At 40.5% G+C, this 27,623-nt stretch overlaps 2 protein-coding genes across 4 annotated transcripts in view; both read right to left on the bottom strand.

The window, feature by feature from the left end:
• Window positions 1-1,432, bottom strand: part of lrrk1 (leucine-rich repeat kinase 1) — a 73,495-nt gene extending 72,063 nt beyond the window's left edge. For all 3 annotated transcript variants that reach the window (XM_061963741.2, XM_061963742.2, XM_061963743.2), the window contains exon 1: window positions 1,299-1,432. The gene's annotated coding sequence lies outside the window, so the exon portion shown is untranslated. The remainder of the gene's footprint in view (window positions 1-1,298) is intronic.
• A 4,583-nt stretch (window positions 1,433-6,015) lies between these two features.
• The window catches only part of aldh1a3 (aldehyde dehydrogenase 1 family, member A3), a 32,797-nt gene continuing 11,189 nt past the window's right edge, over window positions 6,016-27,623 (bottom strand). Inside the window, exons 2-12 of the mRNA XM_061963485.2 lie at window positions 25,292-25,432; window positions 25,102-25,231; window positions 17,515-17,576; window positions 14,682-14,810; window positions 14,472-14,585; window positions 14,282-14,384; window positions 11,344-11,528; window positions 11,094-11,258; window positions 10,862-11,019; window positions 6,404-6,478; window positions 6,016-6,226 (exon numbers count right to left, since the gene is read on the bottom strand). Coding sequence (XP_061819469.2) covers window positions 6,157-6,226; window positions 6,404-6,478; window positions 10,862-11,019; window positions 11,094-11,258; window positions 11,344-11,528; window positions 14,282-14,384; window positions 14,472-14,585; window positions 14,682-14,810; window positions 17,515-17,576; window positions 25,102-25,231; window positions 25,292-25,366 — 1,266 coding nt within the window. The 5' untranslated portion in view covers window positions 25,367-25,432 and the 3' untranslated portion in view covers window positions 6,016-6,156. The remainder of the gene's footprint in view (window positions 6,227-6,403; window positions 6,479-10,861; window positions 11,020-11,093; window positions 11,259-11,343; window positions 11,529-14,281; window positions 14,385-14,471; window positions 14,586-14,681; window positions 14,811-17,514; window positions 17,577-25,101; window positions 25,232-25,291; window positions 25,433-27,623) is intronic.

Genomic DNA, 27,623 nt, shown 5'->3' with positions numbered 1-27,623 from the left:
CAAACCTAACCCCCCCCCCCCACATCATTGTAAATATATTTACAAATTTAACACTATGGAAAGAGTACATTTAACACCAGACAACACTCTACAGTGTTACAATTTTTGACTTTATTTAGTGTTCATTTAACTCTATAAATTTAACACTATGGAAAGAGTAAATTTAACACCAGCTCAGGTTAGGACCATATAGACTCGGGAATAGTGTTAAATTTAACTCTTTAAGTGTTGATTTGACACTATGGAATTTACTGTGTAATGTAAATAATTCAATGTATATACTCTGATGATTAACTTGTGTGATGACTGTATTATGCTGATAGTATATATTTGTACCATGAATTGATTAACGTGGACCCCGACTTAAACAAGTTGAAAAACGTATTCGGGGTGTTACCATTTAGTGTTACGGGATATGTACTGTACTGTGCAATCTACTGATAAAAGTTTCAATCAATCAATCAATCAATCAATCAAAGCAGTTGGAGCGTAGCACTGCTAGTCGATAACACCCGCCAAGGTCATTAAAATAATATATAAACGGCAGACATTTATCCATGAAATATAGAATAGCTGCTGATGGTGTGTTTGACGGAGAAGCAGCAGGAAGGAGATACAGTAGAAGTCCACTCCAAAGTAAATGCATTACTTATTTAAAACAACTGTAGTTGTGTTTTTTACATTCTATTCTAATATTTTTTGACCTAAAAGGTGAGGTTTTTTTTGTTTTTGTTTTTAAAGCAGGTCACATGTTACAATTGTGATGTTTCAGGGGCAAAGCAGAGATGGAATTGATTTAATTCATTTCAATGGCTTTGAGGTGCTACTGTATTTTACAGTTTCTTATTTTATTTACATATATCGCACTCTGTGGACGCTCCCTTGGTTGAACGTGTGGATGCATACTTTCCACAATAAAAGCATCACTCGTTGACTTTAAAATAGACGACGACATGACTCAGTGTTTCCCGGTTAGAAGTTACTGCACATAAACATATGCAGCTTCTATTATTCCCCCCCGGAAAAGAGACGTTCAATAACAGCGATTTGTGTGGTGACATATTTTGCAGTTCCTCGTCACTTACAATAACAAACACTGATCAGACTAAATGATACTTAAACATTTCTATACCGGATGCAACAGTGTTCAATGTATTTATATGTTGGTAGAAACAATAAATATGACATATGGTCGTGAAATGTGATAACTTTGTTGTTGCACTTTTCAAATGAGGTGTTTTGCTCCGGTGATGCCTTCACGTACCTCCTTCTCTCGTAAAGTTAGAAAAGTCACTCACCGGGCGGCATCGCGGACACTTTGATCCCTTTTAGGCGAATTGACGTGGGCGTTTAACGAGGAAAAAGACACGTTCATGTTCCACGCAAATTATTTAATGCCAGACTTCCTGCTTCTCTAATGCTAACTTTACAATTAGCACAGATGCTAGCCGGAGACCTGGTCGCTTCCGGGAGTCTCTTTCAGAGTAAGACAATACCGGAAGCTATGTTACGAAACGCATGTTAAAGTAACCACACGACACTTTACAGAAGAACAGACTGTAACACACGGCTTTCTTTCTTATATTTGAGAGTTTATTTAAATATCGAACTAGTTAAAGACATATAGACATAAGCATGTTTCACAGCACATGTAAAAGTGATTTATGTTTTTACTTCATTTCTGTGTTACCGTTTTTATTGATACAAATAGTATGGTTTTAAGACAGGGGTGTCCAAAATGGGGCCCGGGGACCATTTGCAGCACATTCTAAAAATACTAAAAGAAAAAAAAAGAAGGAAAAAAACATAAAAAAATTGGAGAAAAACAACAAACAGGTAAAAAGGTCATGAAACAAGTTGTAATGTCGACTCCAATAACACAAAGATGCCCCGCAGGCTTTTTTTGTCAGTGCTGAAAAAATAATAATGAATCAAATCAAAGTTGTTATGAATTATGGATTTTTTAAATTATTTTTGAGAGAAAGTTTTGGCATATATAATCAAGTTTTTTACAAAAGGACATAAAACGAACAAAAAACCTGAATACATATTTTAAATAAAACAGACTAGAAGTTAATCTACAGACCTGAGCCTTAAAAGTAAAAAAATGTATGACTTATTATTAACCTAAGAATTATAGTGGGATTTTTTTTTTCAAACTGTCATTGCTCAAAAACTAATATTGAATTAAAATCAATGTTATTATGACTTATTGACCCTTTTAAGGCTCCAATTCCTTTATATCCAATCTTCCACTTTGAAAATCTGTATGGGGAAAATATTGCCTACAGTATTTTGTGGTTCGGCAGAGTTTTGATAAAAAGAGCATAAAACATTAAAAAAAAAATACTTTACAGTAGCAGACAGACCTAAAGTTGATCTAGAGCAGTGGTGTCAAAGTCAATAAATTATCTATGGCCTTCGGGATGATATTTGATTAGTATTAGAACCGGCCCGCAGGCCACAGCCACCTGCTGCTGTTTTGCACGCACCAATACTCCATCAGTGTTGATGTGGTCCCAGGGGCCTCATCGAGTCCTAAAAATGGGGTCCCACAGTAAATTTTTGGGGTCCCACTTTTTTGTAACTGTTCTGAAAACAAATGATAAATGTATGCATTATCCTGTTATATCTCACATTCTATATTGTGTTTTGGAAAAAGGTTGTCATAAACGTTACTTAATACATAAAAAAAAATAGTACAAAAGAAAACACATTTTTATGCATATGTAAATGTATTCTGTACGAAACATTCATTCACTTTCTTCTTTCCTTCATGGATCTAAACTTTACCGTTGCCGGTATTTTTTTCTATATTTTTATTGTAATATTTTCAGAATGTGTTTGTTCAATTTTTAGCCAAAGTAAGACAAAGAAAACAATCTGAAGTTGTCTTTATTTTTTTTTAGTTGTAATACCATGTTTTTTAGTTAGAGGCGTGTCTTAATGAAATTAAACAATGGATGTCCGCTAACTTCTTGCAACTCAACGCCAAGAAAACGGAAATGCTGATTATCGGTCCTGCTAGACACCGACATTTATTTATGGCACAGGTCCGGTGGCCATGGATGAAGTGCTGGCTGTCCAGAGTCGGGACCCGGGGTGGACCGCTAGCCTGTGCATCGGTTGGGGACATCTCTGCGCTGCTGACCCGTCTCCGCTCTGGATGGTCTCCTGCTGGCCCCACTATGGACTGGACTCTCACTATTATGTTAGATCCACTATGGACTGGACTCTCACTATTATGTTGGATCCACTATGGACTGGACTCTCACTATTATGTTAGATCCACTATGGACTGGACTCTCACTATTATGTTAGATCCACTATGGACTGGACTCTCACTATTATGTTAGATCCACTATGTACTGGACTCTCACAATATTATGTTAGATCCACTATGGACTGGACTCTCACTATTATGTTAGATCCACTATGGACTGGACTCTCACTATTATGTTAGATCTACTATGGACTGGACTCTCACTATTATGTTAGATCCACTATGGACTGGACTCTCACACTATTATGTTGGATCCACTATGGACTGGACTCTCACTATTATGTTAGATCCACTATGGACTGGACTCTCACACTATTATGTTAGATCCAAATGGACTGGACTCTCACTATTATGTTAGATCCACTATGGACTGGACACTCACTATTATGTTAGATCCACTATGGACTGGACTCTCACTATTATGTTAGATCCACTATGGACTGGACTCTCACTATTATGTTAGATCCACTATGGACTGGACTCTCACTATTATGTTAGATCCACTATGGACTGGACTCTCACTATTATGTTAGATCCACTATGGACTGGACTCTCACACTATTATGTTAGATCCACTATGGACTGGACTCTCACTATTATGTTAGATCCACTATGGACTGGACTCTCACACTATTATGTTAGATCCATATGGACTGGACTCTCACTATTATGTTAGATCCACTATGGACTGGACACTCACTATTATGTTAGATCCACTATGGACTGGACTCTCACTATTATGTTAGATCCACTATGGACTGGACTCTCACTATTATGTTAGATCCACCATGGACTGGACTCTCACTATTATGTTAGATCCACTATGGACTGGACTCTCACTATTATGTTAGATCCACTATGGACTGGACTCTCACACTATTATGTTAGATCCACTATGGACTGGACTCTCACTATTATGTTAGATCCACTATGGACTGGACTCTCACTATTATGTTAGATCCACTATGGACTGGACTCTCACACTATTATGTTAGATCCACTATGGACTGGACTCTCACACTATTATGTTAGATCCACTATGGACTGGACTCTCACTATTATGTTAGATCCACTATGGACTGGACTCTCACTATTATGTTAGATCCACTATGGACTGGACTCTCACACTATTATGTTAGATCCACTATGGACTGGACTCTCACTATTATGTTGGATCCACCATGGACTGGACTTTCGCTGATGTGTTGGATCCACTATGGACTGGACTTTCACAATATTATGTCAGACCCACTCGACATCCATTGCTTTCGGTCTCCCCTAGAAGGGGGGGGGGTTACCCACATATGCGGTGCTCTCCAAGGTTTCTCATAGTCATTCACATCGACGTCCCACTGGGGTGAGTTTTTCCTTGCCCTTATGTGGGCTCTGTACCGAGGATGTCGTTGTGGCTTGTGCAGCCCTTTGAGACACTTGTGATTTAGGGCTATATAAATAAACATTGATTGATTGATTGATCGAGAGGAGCCAGATGAGGTGGTTCGGGCATCTGGTCAGGATGCCACCCGAACGCCTCCCTAGGAAGGTGTTTCGGGCACGTCCGACCGGTAGGAGGCCACAGGGAAGACTATCTCTCCCGGCTGGCCTGGGAACGCCTCGGGATCCCCCGGGAGGAGCTGGACGAGGTGGCTGGGGACAGGAAAGTCTGGGCTTCCCTGCTTAGGCTGCTGCCCCCGCGACCCGACCTCGGATAAGCGGAAGAAGATGGATGGATGGATGATTGATTGATTGAGTTGTAATACCGCGTGTGCACAGATTTTCCTCAATGCGGCCCCTGAGCTAAAATTAGTTTGACACCCCTGATCTAGCGGTTTAAGCGTTCAATCAATCAATCAATCAATGTTTATTTATATAGCCCTAAATCACAAGTGTCTCAAAGGGCTGCACAAGCCACAACGACATCCTCGGTACAAAGCCCACATAAGGGCAAGGAAAAATTCACCCCAGTGGGACGTCAATGTGAATGACTATGAGAAACCTTGGAGAGGACCGCATATGTGGGTAACCCCCCCCCCCCTCTAGGGGAGACCGAATGCAATGGATGTCGAGTGGGTCTGACATAATATTGTGAGAGTCCAGTCCATAGTGGATCCAACATAATAGTAAGAGTCCAGTCCATAGTGGGGCCAGCAGGAAACCATCCCGAGTGGAGACGGGTCAGCAGCACAGAGATGTTCCCAGCCGATGCACAGGCGAGCGGTCCACCCCGGGTCCCGACTCTGGACAGCCAGCACTTCATCCATGGCCACCGGACCTGTGCCCCCCCCCTCCACAAGGAAGAGGGGAGCAGAGGAGAAAAGAAAAGAAACGGCAGATCAACTGGTCTAAAAAGGGGGTCTATTTAAAGGCTAGAGTATACAAATGAGTTTTAAGATGGGACTTAAAAGCTTCTACTGAGGTAGCATCTCTAATTGTTACCGGGAGGGCATTCCATAGTACTGGAGCCCGAATAAAAGCGTTAAATTTAAAAAAACGGAAATTATTTTTATTATAATTTTTTATATAATTTTTATTTATATTATTTTTATTATTATTATTAATTTATTTTTATTATGATTGAGACACCAAAACTGGCACCAAACTGGCACCAAACTTGAAGGGAGCCTTAAAGATAAAAAAAATAAATAAATTATATATTGTATTGGTTTTGAAAATTTGAAAATGACAAATATCAAAATGGCCCCTGCATGCTTTGACTTCTCAGTGTGCGGCCCTCGGTGGAAAAAAGTTTGGACACCCCTGGTTTAAGGCGATGCAGTTACTACAAAACAAACAAGACTTGAAAAACTGTAATAATTTGTCTACTTGATCTAACGTGAAGAAGTTGTGGTTATGACGTGGAGCTGGACTTGCTGTCACAGACTTTCATTGAGTTTGATGGTGATGGCCTTCACTTCTGAATACTCAGCCAGAGCGTATTCTCCCCTGTCAACACACACACACACACACACACACACACACACACACACACACACACACACACACACACACACACACACACACACACACACACACACACACACACACACACACACACACACACACACAGGTGATCCAGGTGACACAAGTTAGGACACACTGAAGTACAGGAAGTGGACTTACAGCTCTCGTCCATTTCCTGACATCTTAAAGCCTCCAAAGGGTGCTTGGACGTGAAGAGCGTTGTAGCAGTTCACCCTTCACACAAACACACAAACTTGTTAGAGTATTTTTCCCACCTCTCGAGGAAAATGGAAGGCCTTAGAAGTGACTAGCGCTGGTCCTTTGTAGCGCTCGGCACACGTGTCGAGTTAACTTTCTGTTTTGATCCACAACAAGGTGACAAAAGCATGTGAGGAGAGCTTCCAGTTTAGAGATTGCTCCGGACTTTAGACGGCTCGGTCTTCTCTCCAGCGCTGGTATTGTTTGTATTTACTTTTTTGTGTCGAATACATTCTTTAATTCAAGGCACCTCTCATCATTTTGAACTTTGGTCCATAATATCATCAAAAGGTTCAGAGAATCTTCGATCCCTCAGGCGGTACTGCATCAAAAAGCGACATCAGTGTGTAAAGGATATCACCACATGGGCTCAGGAACACTTCAGAAAACCGCTGTCAGTAACTACACTTTGTGGCTACATCTGTAAGTGCAAGTTAAAACTGCAAGTTAAAACCAAAGCCATTTATCAACAACACCCAGAATCGTCGCCGGCTTCGCTGGGCGCGAGCCCATCTAAGATGGACTGATGCAAAGTGGAAAAGTGTTCTGTGGTCTGACGAGTGCACATTTCAAGTTGTTTTTGGAAACTGTGGACGTTGTGTCCTCCGGACCAAAGAAGAAAAGAACCATTCGGACTGTTATAGGTGCAGAGTTGAAAATCCAGCATCTGTGATAGTATGGGGGTGTATTAGTGGCCAAGGCATGGGTAACTTACACATCTGTGAAGGCACCATTAATGCTGAAGGGGACATACAGGTTTTGAAGAAACATATTTTTCACGGACGCCCCTGCTTATTTCAGCAAGACAATGCCAAGCCACATGTTACAACGGCGTGGTTTCGTAGCAAAAGACTGCGAGTACTAGACTGGCCTGCCTGTAGTCCAGACCTGTCTCCCAAGTTAAGCTGTATATCAAGCAAGAATGGGAAATAATTTCACCTGAAAAGCTTCAAAAATTGGTCTCCTCAGTTCCCAAACGTTTACTGAGTGTTGTTAAAACGAAAGGCCATGTAACACAGTGGTAGACATGCCAATGTGTTGCTGCCATTAAATTCTGAGTTAATTATTATTTGCAAAAAAAAAAAACGCTTCTCAGTTCTAACATTAAATATCTTGTCTTTGCAGTCTATTCAATTGAATATAAGTTGAAAAGGATTTGCAAATAATTGTATTCTGTTTTTATTTACCATTTACACAACGTGCCAACTTCACTGGTTTTGGGTTTTGTAATAGGAAAAATAGAAATATGCAATATTTCACCACTCCCCGCCCCAAAAATGTTTTTTTTTTAATTGAATATTTAATGTGAAGTAATTGAAGCCTTAAATAGAAAAATAATTCATAAGAACATTGCTTTTGATTCATTATTATTTTTCAGCGATGACAGTTTAAAAAAAAATCCCACTAAGAGATTTGAAGATTAAAAAGGGCCCCACTCATAAAAGTACTACAAAAAAATTTGGTACCATACTTTCAACACTTGAAATTAAGTCCCTACATCAACTTCAGAGTAGTTGATGTAGTCAAAAAAAAGCCTTAAAAAGGCCCAAAACATCATAAGGGACCCATTTCACCCTGGACATAAAGTTTTTGAACTGCTGCCCTCGGGCAGGAGATACAGGACAATTAAATGTCGGACAAACATATTTAAGAACACTTTTTACCCGAGAGCAATAGTGTCGCTGAACACAAGACAATAATGACTGTGCATGTGAGCTGTGTGCTTGCTATTTTTATGTATTTTTATCTATGTTCTTATGTTTTTATCTGTTATTATGAATTTGCACTAAATTAGTTTTGCTTACAATTTCGTTGTACAATGTACAATGACAATAAAGATATACTCTATTCTATTCTATATTCTATTCATCCGTTTATTGTAAGTTGTTATGATCATTATATTTTTTGAGCAGTGACAGGCCCCCCACTCATAAAAGTTTAGAAAATAAGTCATATATCATTATTTTAATGTCTCGCTTAAATCTCTCGATCAATCTATCTTCATTATTTTTTATAAGCAATGAAAGTTTTAAAGTAATAAATTACAAATATGGCAGTTTTGTGTTATTATTGTCAATATTGTAGCATTCTCTCGTTACATTACACCTGTTCGCTTTTTTATTCCACGTCAATGTTTTTTTTATTTTATTTCGACCCTAAATGGACAAGCGGTAGAAAATGAATGAAAGAATGAATGTTTTTGTGTTAGTGTCACTACTTGATCAGTACCGGGAGACACGATCGGTCCACGCATGCGCTAAGAATACGTCACTTCCGGGACGTGCATTTTTTTTAACGACGAAGACTTGTGACGTCATATTCTGTGGTATTTGAATGTTTAATGAATGTTTTGTATAAATAATAGCTTACTTGGGAGGAAAAAGTAACAATAATATAAACATAAACAAGGGGTGAACTAAAAAAAACGGAGTATTATCGCCACATTTTCAACAACTTTCTGCCATTGCAATTAAGGACGCACGGGGGCGCCACTGACTCATCGTTCAAGGTTTGTTTGATACTTTCAATTAGTTTTTTTAAATGTTGATTTTTTTAACAAGGCACTTATTGTAACTTAAATCTATATCTGTGGCCTGTGTTGAATGGATAGTATTGTGAATTTATGTACTTGATGTAAAAAAAAAATATATATATTTCTTATTCAAGAAAATAAATATTGTATTCTTAAACGTTTGTTTTGTTTTGTATGCCATCTTACATGATATTGATGTTCAAATACAGATTAAAAAAATAAAACGATGGTAACTGTGATGGCGTGCACGAAAATAACTGCCATAAAACAAATTGACGGAAGTGTCATCGTTATTTCATATTTTCATTTTTGTAATTCTCCATAGAAGAGATCCAATTTGGTATTTTTATAAACGACTGTAACATAGAAATGTTGCTCCAGGCAAAAAATTTTCTACATAAATGTCAAATTATGAAAGTAAGGCCTACATTTTCTAATTGGTTTCTTGGAGGATGATTAAGAGTACAAAATCCCTTAAATTGATATCGTTGTTAAAAACATTTAAAGTGATTTCGTTAGCCCTTTTTGGATTTTTTTTTTTTTTTTTAATATTTTGTATTATTATTATCTATTAATAGAGATGTCCGATAATATAAGACTGCCGATATTATCGGCCGATAAATGCTTTAAAATGTAATATCGGAAATTATCGGTATCGGTTTCAAAAAGTACAATTTATGACTTTTTAAAACGCCAATACAGAGCGCCAATAAACCTTAAAGGCACTGCCTTTGCGTGCCGGCCCAGTCAAATAAAATCTACGGCTTTTCACACACACAAGTGAATGCAATGCATACTTGGTCAACAGCCATACAGGTCACACTGAGGGTGGCCGTATAAACAACTTTAACACTGTTACAAATATATGCCACACTGTGAACCCACACGAAACAAGAATGACAAACACATTTCGGGAGAACATCCGCACAGTAACACAACAGAACAAATACCCAGAACCCCTTGCAGCACTAACTCTTCCGGGACGCTACAATCTACCCCTCCACCTACCTCAACCCCGCCCACCTCAACCTCCTCATGCTCTCTCAGGAAGAGCACGTCCCGAATTCCAAGCTGCTGTTTTGAGGCATGTTAAAAAAAAAATAATGCACTTTGTGACTTCAATATTAAATATGGCAGTGCCATGTTGGCATTTTTTTTCCATAACTTGAGTTGATTTATTTTGGAAAACCTTGTTACATTGTTTAATGCATCCAGCGGGGCATCACAACAAAATTAGGCATATTAATGTGTTAATTCCACGACTGTATATATCGGTATCGGTTGATATCGGAATCGGTAATTAAGAGTTGGACAATATCGGAATATCGGCAAAAAAGCCATTATCGGACATCTCTATTTATTAATATTTAATGCTCTATCTGTATTTGCTTTTGTTTTCTTTCCTTGACGTGTTTTGCTGATGTCGTGATTTGCTCAACCTGGTGTGGTGATTGTTGCTTATGTTATAAATGTATGTTTGTTGTTCAATATTAAAAAAAAAAAAAAAAAAATTCACCTAAAAAAAATAAATAAATACATTTTCAGTTTTGTAAATGTTGAACTTTATAAATTAAGGTATATGGTAAAAACAAATCTGATTTAAAGAGGAAAAAAATTACGGAAGTGACGTAGTCTGCACACACGCGTGCACCAATTGTTTCTTCCGGTACTGATCAAGGAGGGACAGTTAGCGTCTTGTGGGGAAAAAAAAAAATATATAAATAAATAAATAAATAAATTAAAAAATTAAATACAATTAAATAAAAAATAAAAAAATAAAATAAAAAAAAAAGTAAAAGTTTGCGTCTTGTGTTAGCTGGTCTCACCAGACGGTGCCGCTGTCCAAGGCGGAGGACACAGATAAAGCTCGGTCCACGTTGGTGGTGAAGAGCGCCGCCACAAGGCCGTACTGTGAACTGTTCGCTCTCTCAATCACCTCCTGCTGGCTCTTGAAGCTCATTATGCACTGGACTGGACCAAAGATCTTATAGAAAGGACAGCAGAGTGTAACCCCTCGACATGTCCACCAGGTGGCCACACTAACAACGAAGCACTGACCTCTTGTGTGGCGATGCGCATGTGATCTTTGACCCCGGAGAAGATGGTGGGGGCGATGAAGAGACCGTCATCGGCCATCGCTCTTCCCCCGCATTCCAGACGCGCCCCCTCCTCCTTCCCACTCTCGATCAGCTCCATGATCTTATCAAACTGCTTCCTGTCGATCTGACCACCCGCCGTGGACACTTCATTAGGAACACCAGAACACTAGAAAGACTGTAATTTCCCCCCTCCGCCCCCCCGTCCTCACCTGAGGTCCGTGTGAGGTGGAAGGATCCAGAGGGTCTCCCATCACGATCGTTTCGGCGTTTTCTACGCTGCGACGCACAAACTCCTCGTAGATGCTTTCCTCCACGAAGACGCGGGAGGCCGCCGTGCAGCACTGACCTTGGTTGTAGAACGCTCCTTTCTGACACTCCTTCACCGCCAGCTGAACTGCACACCCACACACACACACACACACACACACACACACACACACACACACACACACACACACACACACACACACACACACACACACACACAAACTGGTTATCATTTGAAATGGGGACCAAGTTTTTGATCATCACTTGTGGGGACCACCCTTTCTACAGGTTGTAGAGGCATACAAAAAAATTATGTAAAATGGCCACTGCCCAGTTAGCTCATACACGTCTTTAAAAATCACTTAGGCATCTTCAGAATGGATCTGACTATCATTTAAAAAGGATTCCCTTTAGGGCAGTGGTGCCCAACCACCGGGCCGTGGCCCGGTACCGGTCCGTGGATCGATTTGGTACCAGGCCACATATTATTATTTTTTTATTAAATCAACATAAAAAACACAAGATACACTTACAATTAGTGCACCAACCCAAAAAACCTCCCTCCCCATTTATACTCATTCACACTCATTCACACAAAAGGGTTGTTTCTTTCGGTTATTAATATTTCTGGTTCCTACATTATATATCAATATATATCAATACAGTCTGCAGGGATACAGTCCGTAAGCACACATGATTGTATTTTTTTATGACAAAAACAAACAAACAAACAAAAAAAAAAAAATATATATATATATATATATATATATATATATATATATATATATATATATATATATATATTTCACTAATTGGGTCTGTCAGCTAAAACACAACGTTGTGTTCAGTATCAAAACCAATACAATGTACAAAACCCAAAACCAGTGAAGTTGGCACGTTGTGTAAATAATAATAACTGGGATTTATATAGCGCTTTTCTAAGTACCCAAAGTCGCTTTACATGTAGAACCCATCAATCATTCACACCTGGTGGTGGTAAGCTACTTTCATAGCCACAGCTGCCCTGGGGTAGACTGACGGAAGCGTGGCTGCAATTTGCGCCAACGGCCCCTCCGACCACCACCTATCATTCATCATTCAATTCACCGGTGTGAGTGGCACCGGGGGCAAAGGGTGAAGTGTCCCGCCCAAGGACACAACGGCAGCGATTTTTGGATGGTAAGAGGCGGGGAGCGAACCTGCAACCCTCAGGTTTCTGGCACGGTTGCTCTACCCACTACGCCATGCCGCCCCCAAAATGGTAAATAAAAACAGAATACAATCATTTGCAAATCCTTTTCAACTTATATTTAATTGAATAGACTGCAAAGACAAGATATTTTACGTTCGAACAGAGAAACTTTTTTTTTTTTTTGCAAATAATCATTAACTTAGAATTTAATGGCAGCAACGCATTGCAAAAAAGTTGGCACAGGGGCATTTCTACTACTGTGTTACATGGCCTTTCCTTTTAACAACACCCAGTAAACGTTTGGGAACTGAGGAGACACATATTTGAAGCTTTTCAGCTGGAATTATTTTCCGTTCTTGCTTGATGTACAGCTTAAGTTGTTCAACAGTCCGGGGGTCTCCGTTGTGGTATTTTAGCATTCATAATGCACCACACATTTTCAATGGGAGACAGGTTTGGACTACAGGCAGGCCAGTCTAGTACCCGCACTCTTTTACTATGAAGCCACGCTGTTGTAACACGTGCAGAATGTGGCTTGGCATTGTCTTGCTGAAATAAGCAGGGGCGTCCATGATAACATTGCTTGGATGGCAACATATGTTGCTCCAAAACCTGTATGTACCTTTCAGCATTAATGGCGCCTTTACAGATGTGTAAGTTACCCATGTCTTGGGCACTCATATACCCCCATACCATCACAGATGCTGGCTTTTCAACTTTGCGCCTTGAACAATCCGGATGGTTCTTTTCCTCTTTGGTCTGGAGGACACGACGTCCAGTTTCCAAATACAATTTGAAATGTGGACTCGTTAGACCACAGAACATTTTTCCACTTGGCATTAGTTTATGTAAGATGAGCTCGGGCCCTGCGAAGCCGGCAGCGTTTCTGGGTGTTGTTGATAAAAGGCTTTCGCTTTGCATGGTATAGTTTTAACTTGTACTTACAGATGTAGCGATGAACTGTAGTTACTCACAGTGGTTTGCTGAAGTGTTCCTGAACCCATGTGGTGATCTCTTTACACACTGACGTCACTTTTTGATGCCGCACCACCTGAGGGATCGAAGATCCGTAATATCATCACTTACATGCAGTGATTTCTCCAGATTCTCTGAACTTTTTGATGATATTACAGACCGTAGATGGTGAAATCTTTAAATTCCTTGCAATAGCTGGTTGAGAAATGTTGTTCTTAAACTGTTGGACAATTTGCTCACGCATTTGTTGACAAAGTGGTGACCCTCGCCCCGTCCTTGTTTGTGATTGACTGAGCATTTCATGGAAGCTGCTTTTATACCCAATCATGGCACCCACCTGTTCCCAATTAGCCTGTTCACCCGTGGCATGTTCCAAATAAGTGTTTGATGCGCATTCCTCAACTTTCTCAGTCATTTTTGCCACTTGTGCCAGCTTTTTTGAAACACGTTCCAGGCATCAAATTCCAAATGAGCTAATATTTGCAAAAAATAACAACGTTTCCCAGTTCGAACATTAAATATCTTGTCTTTGCAGTCTATTCAATTGAATATAAGTTGGAAAGGATTTGCAAATCATCGTATTCTGTTTTTATTTACCATTTACACAACGTGCCAACTTCACTGGTTTTGGGTTTTGTTAAAGAGCCGTTCAAAAGACTCGATTCGTTCGCAAACGTCACATCTCTGATAATCTGGGAACCTTCATGACGTACAGTCGCAGTCGGCGAACACAATGCAGGGGTTCTTCCCGCCCAGTTCCAGCGTCACGCGCTTCAGGTTACTTCTGGCCGCCGCTTCTTTGATCAGCTGACCAACCTGCAACGTAAAAAGGCATCATGGGTAATACTCAGTATAGTAATAGGCAGTTTGAATTAAGAGTATATTTGACTAAAATCAAGATACCTCTGTGGATCCCGTGAAGGCCACTTTGTCGATGTCCATATGACTGGCGATGGCGGCGCCGGCTCTGGGTCCTAATCCCGGCAGAATGTTGACCACTCCCGGAGGGAAGTCGGCCTGAAGCAACGCCAGAACAAAAACAACCACAATGACCACCAGGGGGAGCCGCGTCCTAATCCCGCCCTGTCAACAAGGGGTCCCGTGACCTCTGACCTCTTTGATGAGGGAGCCGACGTGGAGGGCACTTAACGGCGTCTGCTCGGCCGGTTTGATGACCAGCGTGTTTCCGCAGCTCAGCGCCGGCGCCATTTTCCACGTCAGCATCAGCAGAGGAAAGTTCCACTGAAAGACAGACAGAGCGGCGTCAAGTTGTCCTCCTGGGAGGACGAGGACACTGCGCCGGTACGTCCGCCGTGGTCAGCCTAGGTCAGGGGTCGGCAACCCAAAAATGTTGAAAGAGCCATATTGGACCACAAATACAAAAAACTAATCAGTCTGGAGCTGCAAAAAAATTAAAAAACTTATTTAAGTATTATAATGATGGCAACACACAATATACTGTAAGTAACTAATTAGCTATATTAGCCTACTATCAAAATGACTTTGTGTTGCAGGCTGACGCAAATCTTCCTTGACAGAAATGTTGAAATGTAACATTTATTCTACCCATTTTTACAACAATGGAAATAGAGATGTCCGATAATGTCTTTTTTGCCGATATCCCGATATTGTCCAACTCTTTAATTACCGGTTCCGATATCAACCGATACCGATATATACAGTCGAGGAATTAGCACATTATTATACCTGATTTTGTTGTGATGCCCCGCTGGATGCATTAAACAATGTAACAAGGTTTTCCAAAATAAATCAACTCAAGTTATGGAAAAAAATGCCAACATGGCACTGCTATATTTATTATTATTGAAGTCACAAAGTGCATTATTTTTTTTAACATGCCTCAAAACAGCAGCTTGGAATTTGGGACATGCTCTCCCTGAGAGAGCATGAGGAGGTTCAGGTGGGCGGGGTTGAGGTGGGTGGGGTAGGGAGTAGCGGGGGGTGTATATTGTAGCGTCCCGGAAGAGTTAGTGCTGCAAGGGTTTCTGGGTATTTGTTCTGTTGTGTTTATGTTGTGCTACGGTGCGGATGTTCTCCCGAAATGTGTCTGTCATTCTTGTTTGGTGTGGGTTCACAGTGTGGCGCATATTTGTAACAGTGTTAAAGTTGTTTATACGGCCACCCTCAGTGTGACCTGTACGGCTGTTGACTGTCAAAACTTGGACTGTGGAGTTTTTGTTTTCCCGAGATGCAAGTGAATTTGGATCGGACATGGCTAGAAGGTGGGTACATGATTTATTTTAAACACTAACAAACTACAAAACGGAAGCAAACAAAAGGCGCGCACAATGGCGGAGGTAAAAAACTTGGCGAATGAAAACAAAACTTGCACAAAGGCAGAAACTGTGAACACGAAATAAAAACACTTACTGTGGCATGGGGCTGGGAACATGGCTTGATACGAGAGGATAGCAGGGTTAGAAAAGATATGACACCAGGACGAACAACAGAAAATGAAAAGCTTAAATAACACACATGATTAACAACAGGTGCGTGACTCAAAACAGGTGTGTGACATGACAGGTGAAAACAAATGGGTTGTTATGGTGACAAACGAGTGCACAATGAGTCCAAACGTGGAACAGGTGAAACTAATGGGTAACCATGGAAAAAAGACAAGGGAGTGAAAAGCCAGAAACTAAAGAGTCCAATAACTAAACTAAACAAAACATGACTAAAACAAAACATGATTACACAGACATGACATTGACCAAGTATGCCTTGCATTCCCTTGTGTGTGTGAAAAGTATGTGACTGGGCCGGCACGCAAAGGCAGTGCCTTTAAGGTTTATTGGCGCTCTGTACTTCTCCCTACGTCCGTGTATACAGCGGCGTTTTAAAAAGTCATACATTTTACTTTTTGAAACCGATACCGATAATTTCCGATATTACATTTTAAAGCATTTATCGGCCGATAATATCGGCAGTCCGATATTATCGGACATCTCTAATTGGAAAACATTAGTAAAACTTCTCAGAGGGTGAGATAATTCCTGGAAATGACAAAGGTATAGAAGCGTGTGTCCAGGTTAAAGGAAACGGCAGGTCGTCTTCTTCTAATTAATTTATGGTAACGTTTGCTGTGGTCTGTAACAACATGGCACACAAACAACTATCAGAAATGTAGCCAATCTTACATACAGATAATATGTCGTGAAACAAATACAAATTAAATACACAGAGGACATAAGTAAAGGACATTAAATGAGCTCAAATATACCTACAAACGAGGCATAATAGAATAGAATAGAAAGTACTTTATTGATCCCTGGGGGAAATTCAGCACCACAGTTCGCTCACAATAGACAATAATGATAATAAATAATATAATATATATAATATATTATATATATAATATATGAATAATATAAATATATTATACATATATTTTACATTTAAGTGCAGTCAAGAAGGAACATATATAATGATGCAATATGCACACACAGCTAGCCTAAATAGCATGTTAGCGTGGATTAGCTTGCAGTCATGTAGTGACAAAATATGCCTGATTAGCACTCTATAGCAAGTCAATAACATCAACAAAGCTCACCTTTGTGCATTCACGCACAGTATAAAACCTTTGGTGGACAAAATGAGACAAAGGAGTGGCATAAAACACGTCTTTCTGTGGGCAGCGTCATAGAAAGTCGTACATGTAAACAAACTGTTGAGTCACAGTCCACGCAACGGTGAGTTCAAGGGCCGCTGAAATTAGTAGGACAAAACGGCGCTCACCAAGTGAAGCATATTAAACAGTGGGCTTTCTAACGATTAGGGAGGTTTTGTGTCGTGTTTGTCCTCCTACAGAAACAATATTACAACAAAAAACATTTTTCACCCCATTTTTTTTCCATTTCCATTCATTTTTGAAAATGTTTGGAGAGCTACAACCGTGGGTTGCTAAGTGAAAGTAACGTGGACTCACCGGGATGATGGCGCCGCACACCCCGACAGGCTCGTGTCGCGTCAAACACACGAAGGTGTCGTCTGCAACGACAAAAACGTCCTCTGATGAGACTTTCACCGTCCTAAGGAAATGTTACAACTTTTGTTTGTACGCCTAGCACGCATGACTGACAGGTCACCACGTGGCCTTTGTGGGAGGAGCCTCGGTCTGGCTGTGAATGAGATGAGCGTCGCGTGGAAAAAGCCAAGGACGGCCCCCGACCACGGTACGACTTTTACTGGGAACAATCTTATTCCTCACCTGTGCGTGTCACATGACAGATCCCGGACCACACCTTGACCTTCTCCTGTTTCCGTGTGACAGAGATCGCCCTCTTTAGTGGGAAAAAGGACTGGAGAGTCACGCCAGCTGATGTTAGCGAGAAAGAGAAAAGAGAAAGGCCTGCGGCGGCACCGCCCCATAAAGCCCTTTTTATTTGCGCTGCAGTGAAAGAACTCACTTTGTGTTCAGAAAGCTTCACTTTTCCAAGGCTTATTATGATCACTATGACCATATTTTTATTGTTATGCTATTATAATCATATTGTATTATTAAAAAAATGCTCCTCCTGTTATTATGCTATTCTTCTTCTTTGTATTAGCCTATTATTGTCACTATCCTGCTATTGTGTCTATGCTACTACAAAACCCAAAATGGGTGTAAATGGTAAATAAAGACAGAATACAATGATTTGCAAATCCTTTTCAACTTATATTCAATTGAATAGACTGCAAAGACAAGATATTTAACGTTCGAACTCAGAAACATATATTTTTTTGCAAATAATCATTAACTTAGAATTTAATGGCAGCAATACATTGCAAAAAAGTTGGCACAGGGGCATTTTTACCACTGTGTTACATGGCCTTTCCTTTTAACAACACCAATTTTTGAAGCTTTTCAGGTGGAATTCTATTGCCCATTCTTGCTTGATGTACAGCTTAAGTTGTTCAACAGTCCGGGGGTCTCCGTTGTGGTATTTTAGGCTTCATAATGCGCCACACATTTTCAATGGGAGACAGGTCTGGACTACAGGCAGGCCAGTCTAGTACCCGCACTCTTTTACTATGAAGCCACACTGTTGTAACACGTGACTTGGCATTGTCTTGCTGAAATAAGCAGGGGCGTCCATGATAACGTTGCTTGGATGGCAACATGTTGCTTCAAAACCTGTATGTACCTTTAAGCATCAAAGGTGCCTTCACAGATGTGTAAGTTACCCATGCCTTGGGCACTAATACACCCCCATACCCTCACAGATGCTGGCTTTTCAACTTTGCGCCTATAACAATCCGGATGTTTCTTTTCCTCTTTGTTCCGACGTCCACAGTTTCCAAAAACAATTTGAAATGTGGACTCGTCAGACCACAGAGCACTTTTCCACTTTGCATCAGTCCATCTTAGATGAGCTCAGGCCCACTGAAGCCGGCAGCGTTTCTGGGTTTTGTTGATAAATGGCTTTTGCTTTGCATAGTAGAGTTTTAACTTGCATTTACAGAGGTAGCGACGAACTGTAGTTACTGACAGTGGTTTTCTGTAGTGTTCCTGAGCCCATGTGGTGATGTCCTTGACACACTGATGTCGCTTTTTGATGCAGTACCGCCTGAGGGATCGTAGGTCCGTAATGTCATCGCTTACGTGCAGTGAATTCTCCAACTTCTCTGAACATTTTGATGATATTACAAACCGTAAATGGTGAAATCCCTAAATTCCTTGTAATAGCTTGTTGAGAAATGTTGTTCTTAAACTGTTCGACAATTTGCTCACGCATTTTTTGACGTTTTTTGTTTTTATTTACGATTTACACAACATGCTTACTTTTGGGGTTTGTATCATTAGTCTGATATTACTCTTAGCCAATAATTATTAGTAAATGCTGTTTAAGCCAAAATATGAATATCTTGAAAATCACAGTAAATCCATTTGAAAAAATCTTGAATCGCCTCTTTGTCCCTGTGGGTGGAGGCGGGCCACTATCCTCGTAATGTGTCATGTGTAAAAAGACCTGGGTCAACCCCAAAACCAAAAACCTAATCACTTGTTCCTTTTCCCAGTTCTGACATTTCCTGTATGTTCCATCATAATCTGACCTAATCTGCTAACTAACTAACTAACTAACTTTCTAACTGTCACCGGTTTTGAACTACAGGCGCAGGTTTTATGCTAGCATTGTAAGCAATCTTATAGATTTAAGCCTAAAAATCATGGATTTTGTTACTCGGCGCCATCTTACAAGTTTGGTAACAGTTCTCATGTTCCTTTAGCTTGCGTTAGCAATGCTTATGCTAACATTTTAGCAAATGCGGTGCGTTTAAACCTAAAAATCATGGATTTTGATATTGGCGCCATCTTACAAGCATGCTGACTTCTCCTATTTTAGAATGCTAATGTTAGCATGCTAACGTTTTATGCTAGCATTTTGGCAAATTTAATTCGTATAAGAACCCAAAAACCATGTGTTTCGATTTTTGGCACCATCTTGGATGTATGCTAACATTTCCTATGTTGTCACTAGCATGCTAACATTTTATACTAACATTTCAGCTAATTTTATTCATTTGAACCAAAACATCATGGCTTTTATCGCCAAAGTATGCCAACTTTTCCTATGTTATCATGTAAAAGTTAGATTGCTAATGTTTTCTGCGAGCATTTTAGCTCATTCTGAACATTTAAACTGTAAATGCATGGGTTTCGAGACATGTGTCCATCTTACGAGTCTGTTCACAGCACAGATAGCAGGGCCATAAAAATTTCCCTTAGAATTTTCAATTAATAATATTTAATTATTGTTGTTATTACCATATCATTACTAGAGTTCATTATTTCTACTATTAGCTAATATTATTAACATATTATAATAAGCCTATTATTGTTTTCCTACAGCAAGGCTATTCAACTACATAATGAAGAGGGCCGGTGTTTCAAGGACCCAAGGGCTCAAAAGCCGGACATCGAAATGTGGATGTTTCGTCAGAAAGTGCCTCCGCAGGTTATATTCCTTTGAGACAGTGATTACTTAATTGCAAAGTAAACACATCGGCTTTCACACTGCACTGTCAATAAATTCATTATTCCACCCTTGCTACTCGCTTCCAGCGTGTGCAGCTCGACAGATAGTTGACAGTATGAAGAAACAGAAGCTCCAGTTTCGTTGAGGATTGATGTTCCTTCTTTTGGAATATTTTTTCTTCCTCAGTTGTATTTCTTTGCACTTCATCCTTCTTTTAGGTTTGTAAGACTGAAAATATAACGATAAACATTCCAAAAGTATAACATCCTTTGTGTATTTCATATAAATGAAAGAAAAGGTTTTGTGATAATACATTCACACATTTAAGTGCAGATGTTCAGAAATTAAACAACGTCCACAGAAAACATTTCACATAATGAATGTGGCTCAACACAATTAAAACGTAAGGTGTAGCGTTATCGCCCTCTGCTGATCAAATTTTGCGCTACGTGTATTAAACGAGCTTTGATCGCCAGAGTTACTCTCAGACAAAAAAACAACAGGACCACGGAGTCAGCAATTTCAATACAAAACAATATTTTTATGCACAAATTACAAACCCCGTTTCCATATGAGTTGGGGAATTGTGTTAGATGTAAATATAAATGGAATATACAATGATTTGCAAATCATTTTCAACCCATATTCAGTTGAATATGCTACAAAGACAACATATTTGATGTTCAAACTGATAAACATTTTTTTGCAAATAATCATTATCTTTAGAATTTGATGCCAGCAACACGTGACAAAGAAGTTGGGAAAGGTGGCAATAAATACTGATAAAGTTGAGGAATGCTCATCAAACACTTATTTGGAACATCCCACAGGTGTGCAGGCTAATTGGGAACAGGTGGGTGCCATGATTGGGTATAAAAACAGCTTCCCAAAAAATGCTCAGTCTTTCACAAGAAAGGATGGGGCGAGGTACACCCCTTTGTCCACAACTGCGTGAGCAAATAGTCAAACAGTTTAAGAACAACGTTTCTCAAAGTGCAATTGCAAGAAATTTAGGGATTTCAACATCTACGGTCCGTAATATCATCAAAAGGTTCAGAGAATCTGGAGAAATCACTCCACGTATGCAGCATGGCCGGAAACCAACATTGAATGACCGTGACCTTCGATCCCTCAGACGGGGCACTGTATCAAAAACCGACATCAATCTCTAAAGGATATCACCACATGGGCTCAGGAACACTTCAGAAAACCACTATCACTAAATACAGTTTGTCGCTACATCTGTAAGTGCAAGTTAAAGCTCTACTATGCAAAGCCAGTCATTTATCAACAACATCCAGAAACGCCGCCGGCTTCTCTGGGCCCGAGATCATCTAAGATGGACTGATGCAAAGTATAAAAGTGTTCTTTGGTCTAACGAGTCCACATTTCAAATTGTTTTTGGAAATATTCGACATCGTGTCATCCGGACCAAAGGGGAAGCGAACCATCCAGACTGTTATCGACGCAAAGTTCAAAAGCCAGCATCTGTGATGGTATGGGGGTGCATTAGTGCCCAAGGCATGGGTAACTTACACATCTGTGAAGGCACCATTAATGCTGAAAGGTACATACAGGTTTTGGAACAACATATGCTGCCATCTAAGCGCCGTCTTTTTCATGGACGCCCCTGCTTATTTCAGCAAGACAATGCCAAGCCACATTCAGCACGTGTTACAACAGCGTGGCTTCGTAAAAAAAAGAGTGCGGGTACTTTCCTGGCCCGCCTGCAGTCCAGACCTGTCTCCCATCGAAAATGTGTGGCGCATTATGAAGCGCAAAATACGACAGCGGAGACCCCGGATTGTTGAACGACTGAAGCTCTACATAAAACAAGAATGGGAAATAATTCCACTTCCAAAGCTTCAACAATTAGTTTCCTCAGTTCCCAATCGTTTATTAAGTGTTGTTAAAAGAAAAGGTGATGTAACACAGTGGTGAACATGCCCTTTCCCAACTATTTTGGCACGTGTTGCAGCCATGAAATTCTAAGTTTATTATTATTTGCAACAAAAAAAAAAAAGTTTATGAGTTTGAACATCAAATATCTTGTCTTTGTAGTGCATTCAATTGAATATGGGTTGAAAAGGATTTGCAAATCATTGTATTCCGTTTTTATTTACATCTAACACAATTTCCCAACTCATATGGAAACGGGGTTTGTATATTTACTTAGAAATGTTTGAGCAGGTTTTGTGATGAAGCCTCCATGCCAACATTTGTACCATTGTTGCTGCTTGTCTGGATCAATGTGTGCATCGCTTAAAAGGTCCGACAGGAAACAATGACTGGAACACTGGCTCGGGGGCATAAACATTCATACTTAGTTGTCCAGTCGCTGTTTAAAGTCAGATTTTCGCAATTTATTTAGATTTTTTTCATGGTCGATAGTGACATTTTTGGTTTAAATGAGTAGTCTTCTTCAACTCACCCCACTGCTACTTTATTGTGACATAAATGCCTCACTGTTGCCCCCTGCGGTGTGGCGGCAGTACTGCATACATGAGCAACCCTAGTTTAAATGGTTTGATCAAGCTTAGACGGTAAATATGCTTGTCCTACGGTACATAGCTCACTTGTGATTGTTCTTTCAAATGGCCACTAGGGGGCCACCATTGATGTTGATTGCTCAGTGAGGGAGGGGGTCGCAACGTTGACACGATAGGGGGCGTCAGGGGAAATCGTTAGTTTTGGTCTTTGGTCTTGGTCACCTTTTTGTGCCTTCTCCAGAATTCCTTGGAGGGCTAAATGGAGAGAAAGAGGTTTTGTCCCGGTAGCTGTGGGGGGCCAGGGTGGTTTGGGGGCGGGATACAGGTCACCATGCTGGAGGGTCTAATGAATTAGTTTGATCAGAATAAATATTCCTAAACGTTGATAAAGGTGCGTAATGTTCTAACTCGTCCACCGGGGAGAGCTACCACTTTACACTTGACACAAAATGGACCGCCTGATACGTTGTGGTTGTCTACCTCTTCACGCTTCTATCGTTGTTATGATTACAAACCCAAAACCAGTAAAGTTGGCACATTGTGTAAATGGTAAATAAAAACAGAATACAATGATTTGCAAATCCTTTTCAACTTATATTTAATTGAATAGACTGCAAAGACAAGATATTTAATGTTTGAACTCAGAAACACATTTTTTTTTTGTGCAAATAATCATTAACTTTAGAATTTAATGGCAGCAACACATTGCAAAAAAGTTGGCACAAGGGCATTTTTACCACTGTGTTACATGGCCTTTCCTTTTAACAACACTCAGTAAACATTTGGGAACTGAGGAGACACATTTTTTAAGCTTTTCAGGTGGAATTATTTCCCATTCTTGCCTGATATACAGCTTAAGTTGGGAGACAGGTCTGGACTACAGGCCGGCCAGTCTAGTACTCGCAGTCTTTTACTACGAAACCACGCCGTTGTAACATGTGGCTTGGCATTGTCTTGCTGAAATAAGCAGGGGCGTCCATGAAAAAGACGTTACTTGGATGGCAGCATATGTTGCTCCAAAACCTGTATGTCCCTTTCAGCATTAATTGTGCCTTCACAGATGTGTAAGTTACCCATGCCTTGGGCACTAATACAACTCATACCATCACAGATGCTGGCTTTTCAACTTTGCGCCTATAACAGTCAGGATGGTGCTTTTCTTCTTTGGTCCGGAGGACACAACGTCCACAGTTTCCAAAAACAATTAGAAATGTGGACTCGTCAGACCACAGAACACTTTTCCACTTTGCATCAGTCCATCTTAGATGAGCTCGGGCCCAGCGAAGCCGGCGGCGTTTCTGGGTGTTGTTGATAAATTGCTTTGGCTTTGCATAGTAGAGTTTTAACTTGAAATTACAGATGTAGCGATGAACTGTAGTTACTGACAGTGGTTTTCGGAAGTGCTCCTGAGCCCATGTGGTGATGTCCTTTAAATACTGATGTCGCTTTTTGATGCAGTACCGCCTGAGGGATCGAATGTCACAGGCATGCCGCTTACGTGCAGTGATTTCTCCAGATTCTCTGAACCTTTTGATGATATTACGGAACTTAGATGGTGAAATCCCTAAATTCTTTGCAATAGCTCGTTGAGAAATGTTGTTCTTAAACTGTTCGACAATTTGCTCACACATTTGTTCACTAAGTGGTGACCCTCGCTCCATCCTTGTTTGTGAATGACTGAGCATTTCATGGAAGCTGCTTTTATACCCAATCATGGCACCCACCTGTTCCCAATTAGCCTGTTCACCTGTGGAATGTTCCAAATAAGCATTTGATGAGCATTCCTCAACTTTCTCAGTCTTTTTTGCAACTTGTGCCAGCTTTTTTGAAACATGTTGCAGGCATCAAATTCTAAATGAGCTAATATTTGCAAAAAATAACGTTTACCAGTTTGAACGTTAAATATCTTGTCTTTGCAGTCTATTCAATTGAATATAAGTTGAAAAAGATTTGCAAATCATTGTATTCTGTTTTTATTTACCATTTACACAACGTGCCAACTTCATTGGTTTTGGGTTTTTTATAATGAGTGAAATTCAACATATGAGAGAAAAGGACACTCACCAACCGGAATACTTTTCCCGTGGATCTTGTCGGCCCAGCCAGCAAAGTATCGTAGCGTTCTGACGCTCCCGTCCAGGTCCACCAGGAAGGACTGCAGGAAGGGTTTCCCCGTGTCCATGGTCTCCAAAGTCTAAACACAGGCTACTGTTTTAACAAGGCGTCGTCAGTGTGCGACAAAGTTCGGACCGACCGCCAGAAGAAGTCGATCTCTCTCTATCAAGTCAGCCAGTTTGTGCAGAAGGCGCCCCCTGCTGGATGCGTCCATCCGGCGCCAGGCCGAGCCTCTCCGCTGCGCCGCCTTCGCCGCCGCCACCGCCTTGTTGACGTCTTCCTGTGCGCGACAAGCAATCAAAGACACATTTATTTTACCACAATATTTTGTTTTTCTTTCTCAATATAACAAGATGATTACTATTACCTCCACCAGGAGTATTGTAATCGTTGCCTTTAGTTTGTCGGTTGTTTAGTTAGTAAGCAACATCACTCCAACAGTTATGGGCGGATTTTTATGAAACTTTAAAGAAATGTCCGAAATTGGATAAGGAACAACTGATGTCACGGCGCATGCGCAGTCCCGCATTCCTTCTACTCGCTCTTCCCGCATCTCGGCCACGCCCCTGCTCGGCTGCAAGCAATCTGCAATCAGCGCACCTGGGTCTGATGAGGGCAGACGGCATAAAGACCAGCGTACCCAAAGATCCAGTGCCGGAACGTAGTTCTCTGTACACAGTAAGCTATTGCGTCTCTGGCTCTCCTCCCGCGTACTTGCTTACTTGCTCTCTCTCTGTGCCTTCCCAATTCTCATGTCTTATGTCCTTTGTGTTTCCCGCAGTGCTTTCCCTGTCTCCGGTGATCGAGCAATGTGCCTCGACTTCCTGTTGGATTCCGGACTGCCTTCCTTGATCCTCGACCCCTGCTTGGATACGGACCTTTTGACGCATCGCTAAATCCCCCCGACAACCTGCCTGTCTCACGGACATTCGAGCCTACTTTTCCCCTCCAGGTCTTCCGCCTCTCGCTCAATCCTCACGGTAACACACAACAGTTAATTCCACACATAGTCTCTCACACACACACACACACACGTTTGGATTTTTGTCACACTACATTCTCTAGTTTATATTAGTATTGTTTATATATACTATATATATATATATATATATATATATATATATATATATATATGTATCCATGGTAACGTTGCTTGGATGGCAACATATATTGCTCCAAAACCTGTATGTACCTTTCAGCATTAATGGCGCCTTCACAGATGTGTAAGTTACCCATGTCTTGGGCACTAATACGCCCCCATACCATCACAGAGGCTGGCTTTTCAACTTTGCGACTATAACAATCCGGATGGTTCTTTTCCTCTTTGGTCCGGAGGACACGACGTCCACAGTTTCCAAAAACAATTTGAAATGTGGACTCGTCAGACCACAGAACACTTTTCCACTTTGTATCAGTCCATCTTAGATGAGCTCAGGCCCAGCGAAGCCGACGGCGTTTCTGGGTGTTGTTGATAAACGGTTTTCGCCTTGCATAGGAGAGTTTTAACTTGCACTTAGAGATGTAGCGACCAATGTAGTTACTGACAGTGGGTTTCTGAAGTGTTCCTGAGCCCATGTGGTGATATCCTTTACACACTGATGTCGCTTGTTGATGCAGTACAGCCTGAGGGATCGAAGGTCACGGGCTTAGCTGCTTACGTGCAGTGATTTCTCCAGATTCTCTGAACCCTTTGATGATATTACGGACCGTAGATGGTGAAATCCCTAAATTCCTTGCAATAGCTGGTTGAGAAAGGTTTTTCTTAAACTGTTCAACAATTTGCTCACGCATTTGTTGACAAAGTGGTGACCCTCGCCCCATCCTTGTTTGCGAATGACTAAGCATTTCATGGAATCTACTTTTATATCCAATCATGGCGCCCACCTATTCCCAATTTGCCTGTTCACCTGTGGGATGTTCCAAATAAGTGTTTGATGAGCATTCCTCAACTTTATCAGTATTTATTGCCACCTTTCCCAACTTCTTTGTCACGTGTTGATGGCATAAAATTCTAAAGTTAATGATTATTTGCAAAAAAAAAAATATTTATCAGTTTGAACATCAAATATGTTGTCTTTGTAGCATATTCAACTGAATATGGGTTGAAATTGATTTGCAAATCATTGTATTCCGTTTATATTTACATCTAACACACTTTCCCAACTCATATGGAAACGGGGTTTGTATATATATATATATATATATATGTATATATATATATATATATATATATATATAATGAATCATAGAGCTACCACGCCCCATTGTGGTCTGTGCCGTCTACTCCCCCGAACATAACAACTGATTAGATTTTGTAGGTGGTCTGGATCCTTTATACTGTTACCTTACCTTAACTTGTGATATTTCTACCTAAATAGTGCTTTTGATGATCTGTACAGTACGTTTTGTACATTATGTCGCAGCATGACAACGTTTTAATAACTTTTCCATTTTGCAAGAAAGTGTAATAT

This window comes from Nerophis lumbriciformis, linkage group LG06 (genome assembly GCF_033978685.3).
Source record: "Nerophis lumbriciformis linkage group LG06, RoL_Nlum_v2.1, whole genome shotgun sequence".
In the NCBI taxonomy this organism is placed as follows: Eukaryota; Metazoa; Chordata; class Actinopteri; order Syngnathiformes; family Syngnathidae; genus Nerophis; species Nerophis lumbriciformis.
This window is presented reverse-complemented; position numbering and strand designations above follow the sequence as displayed.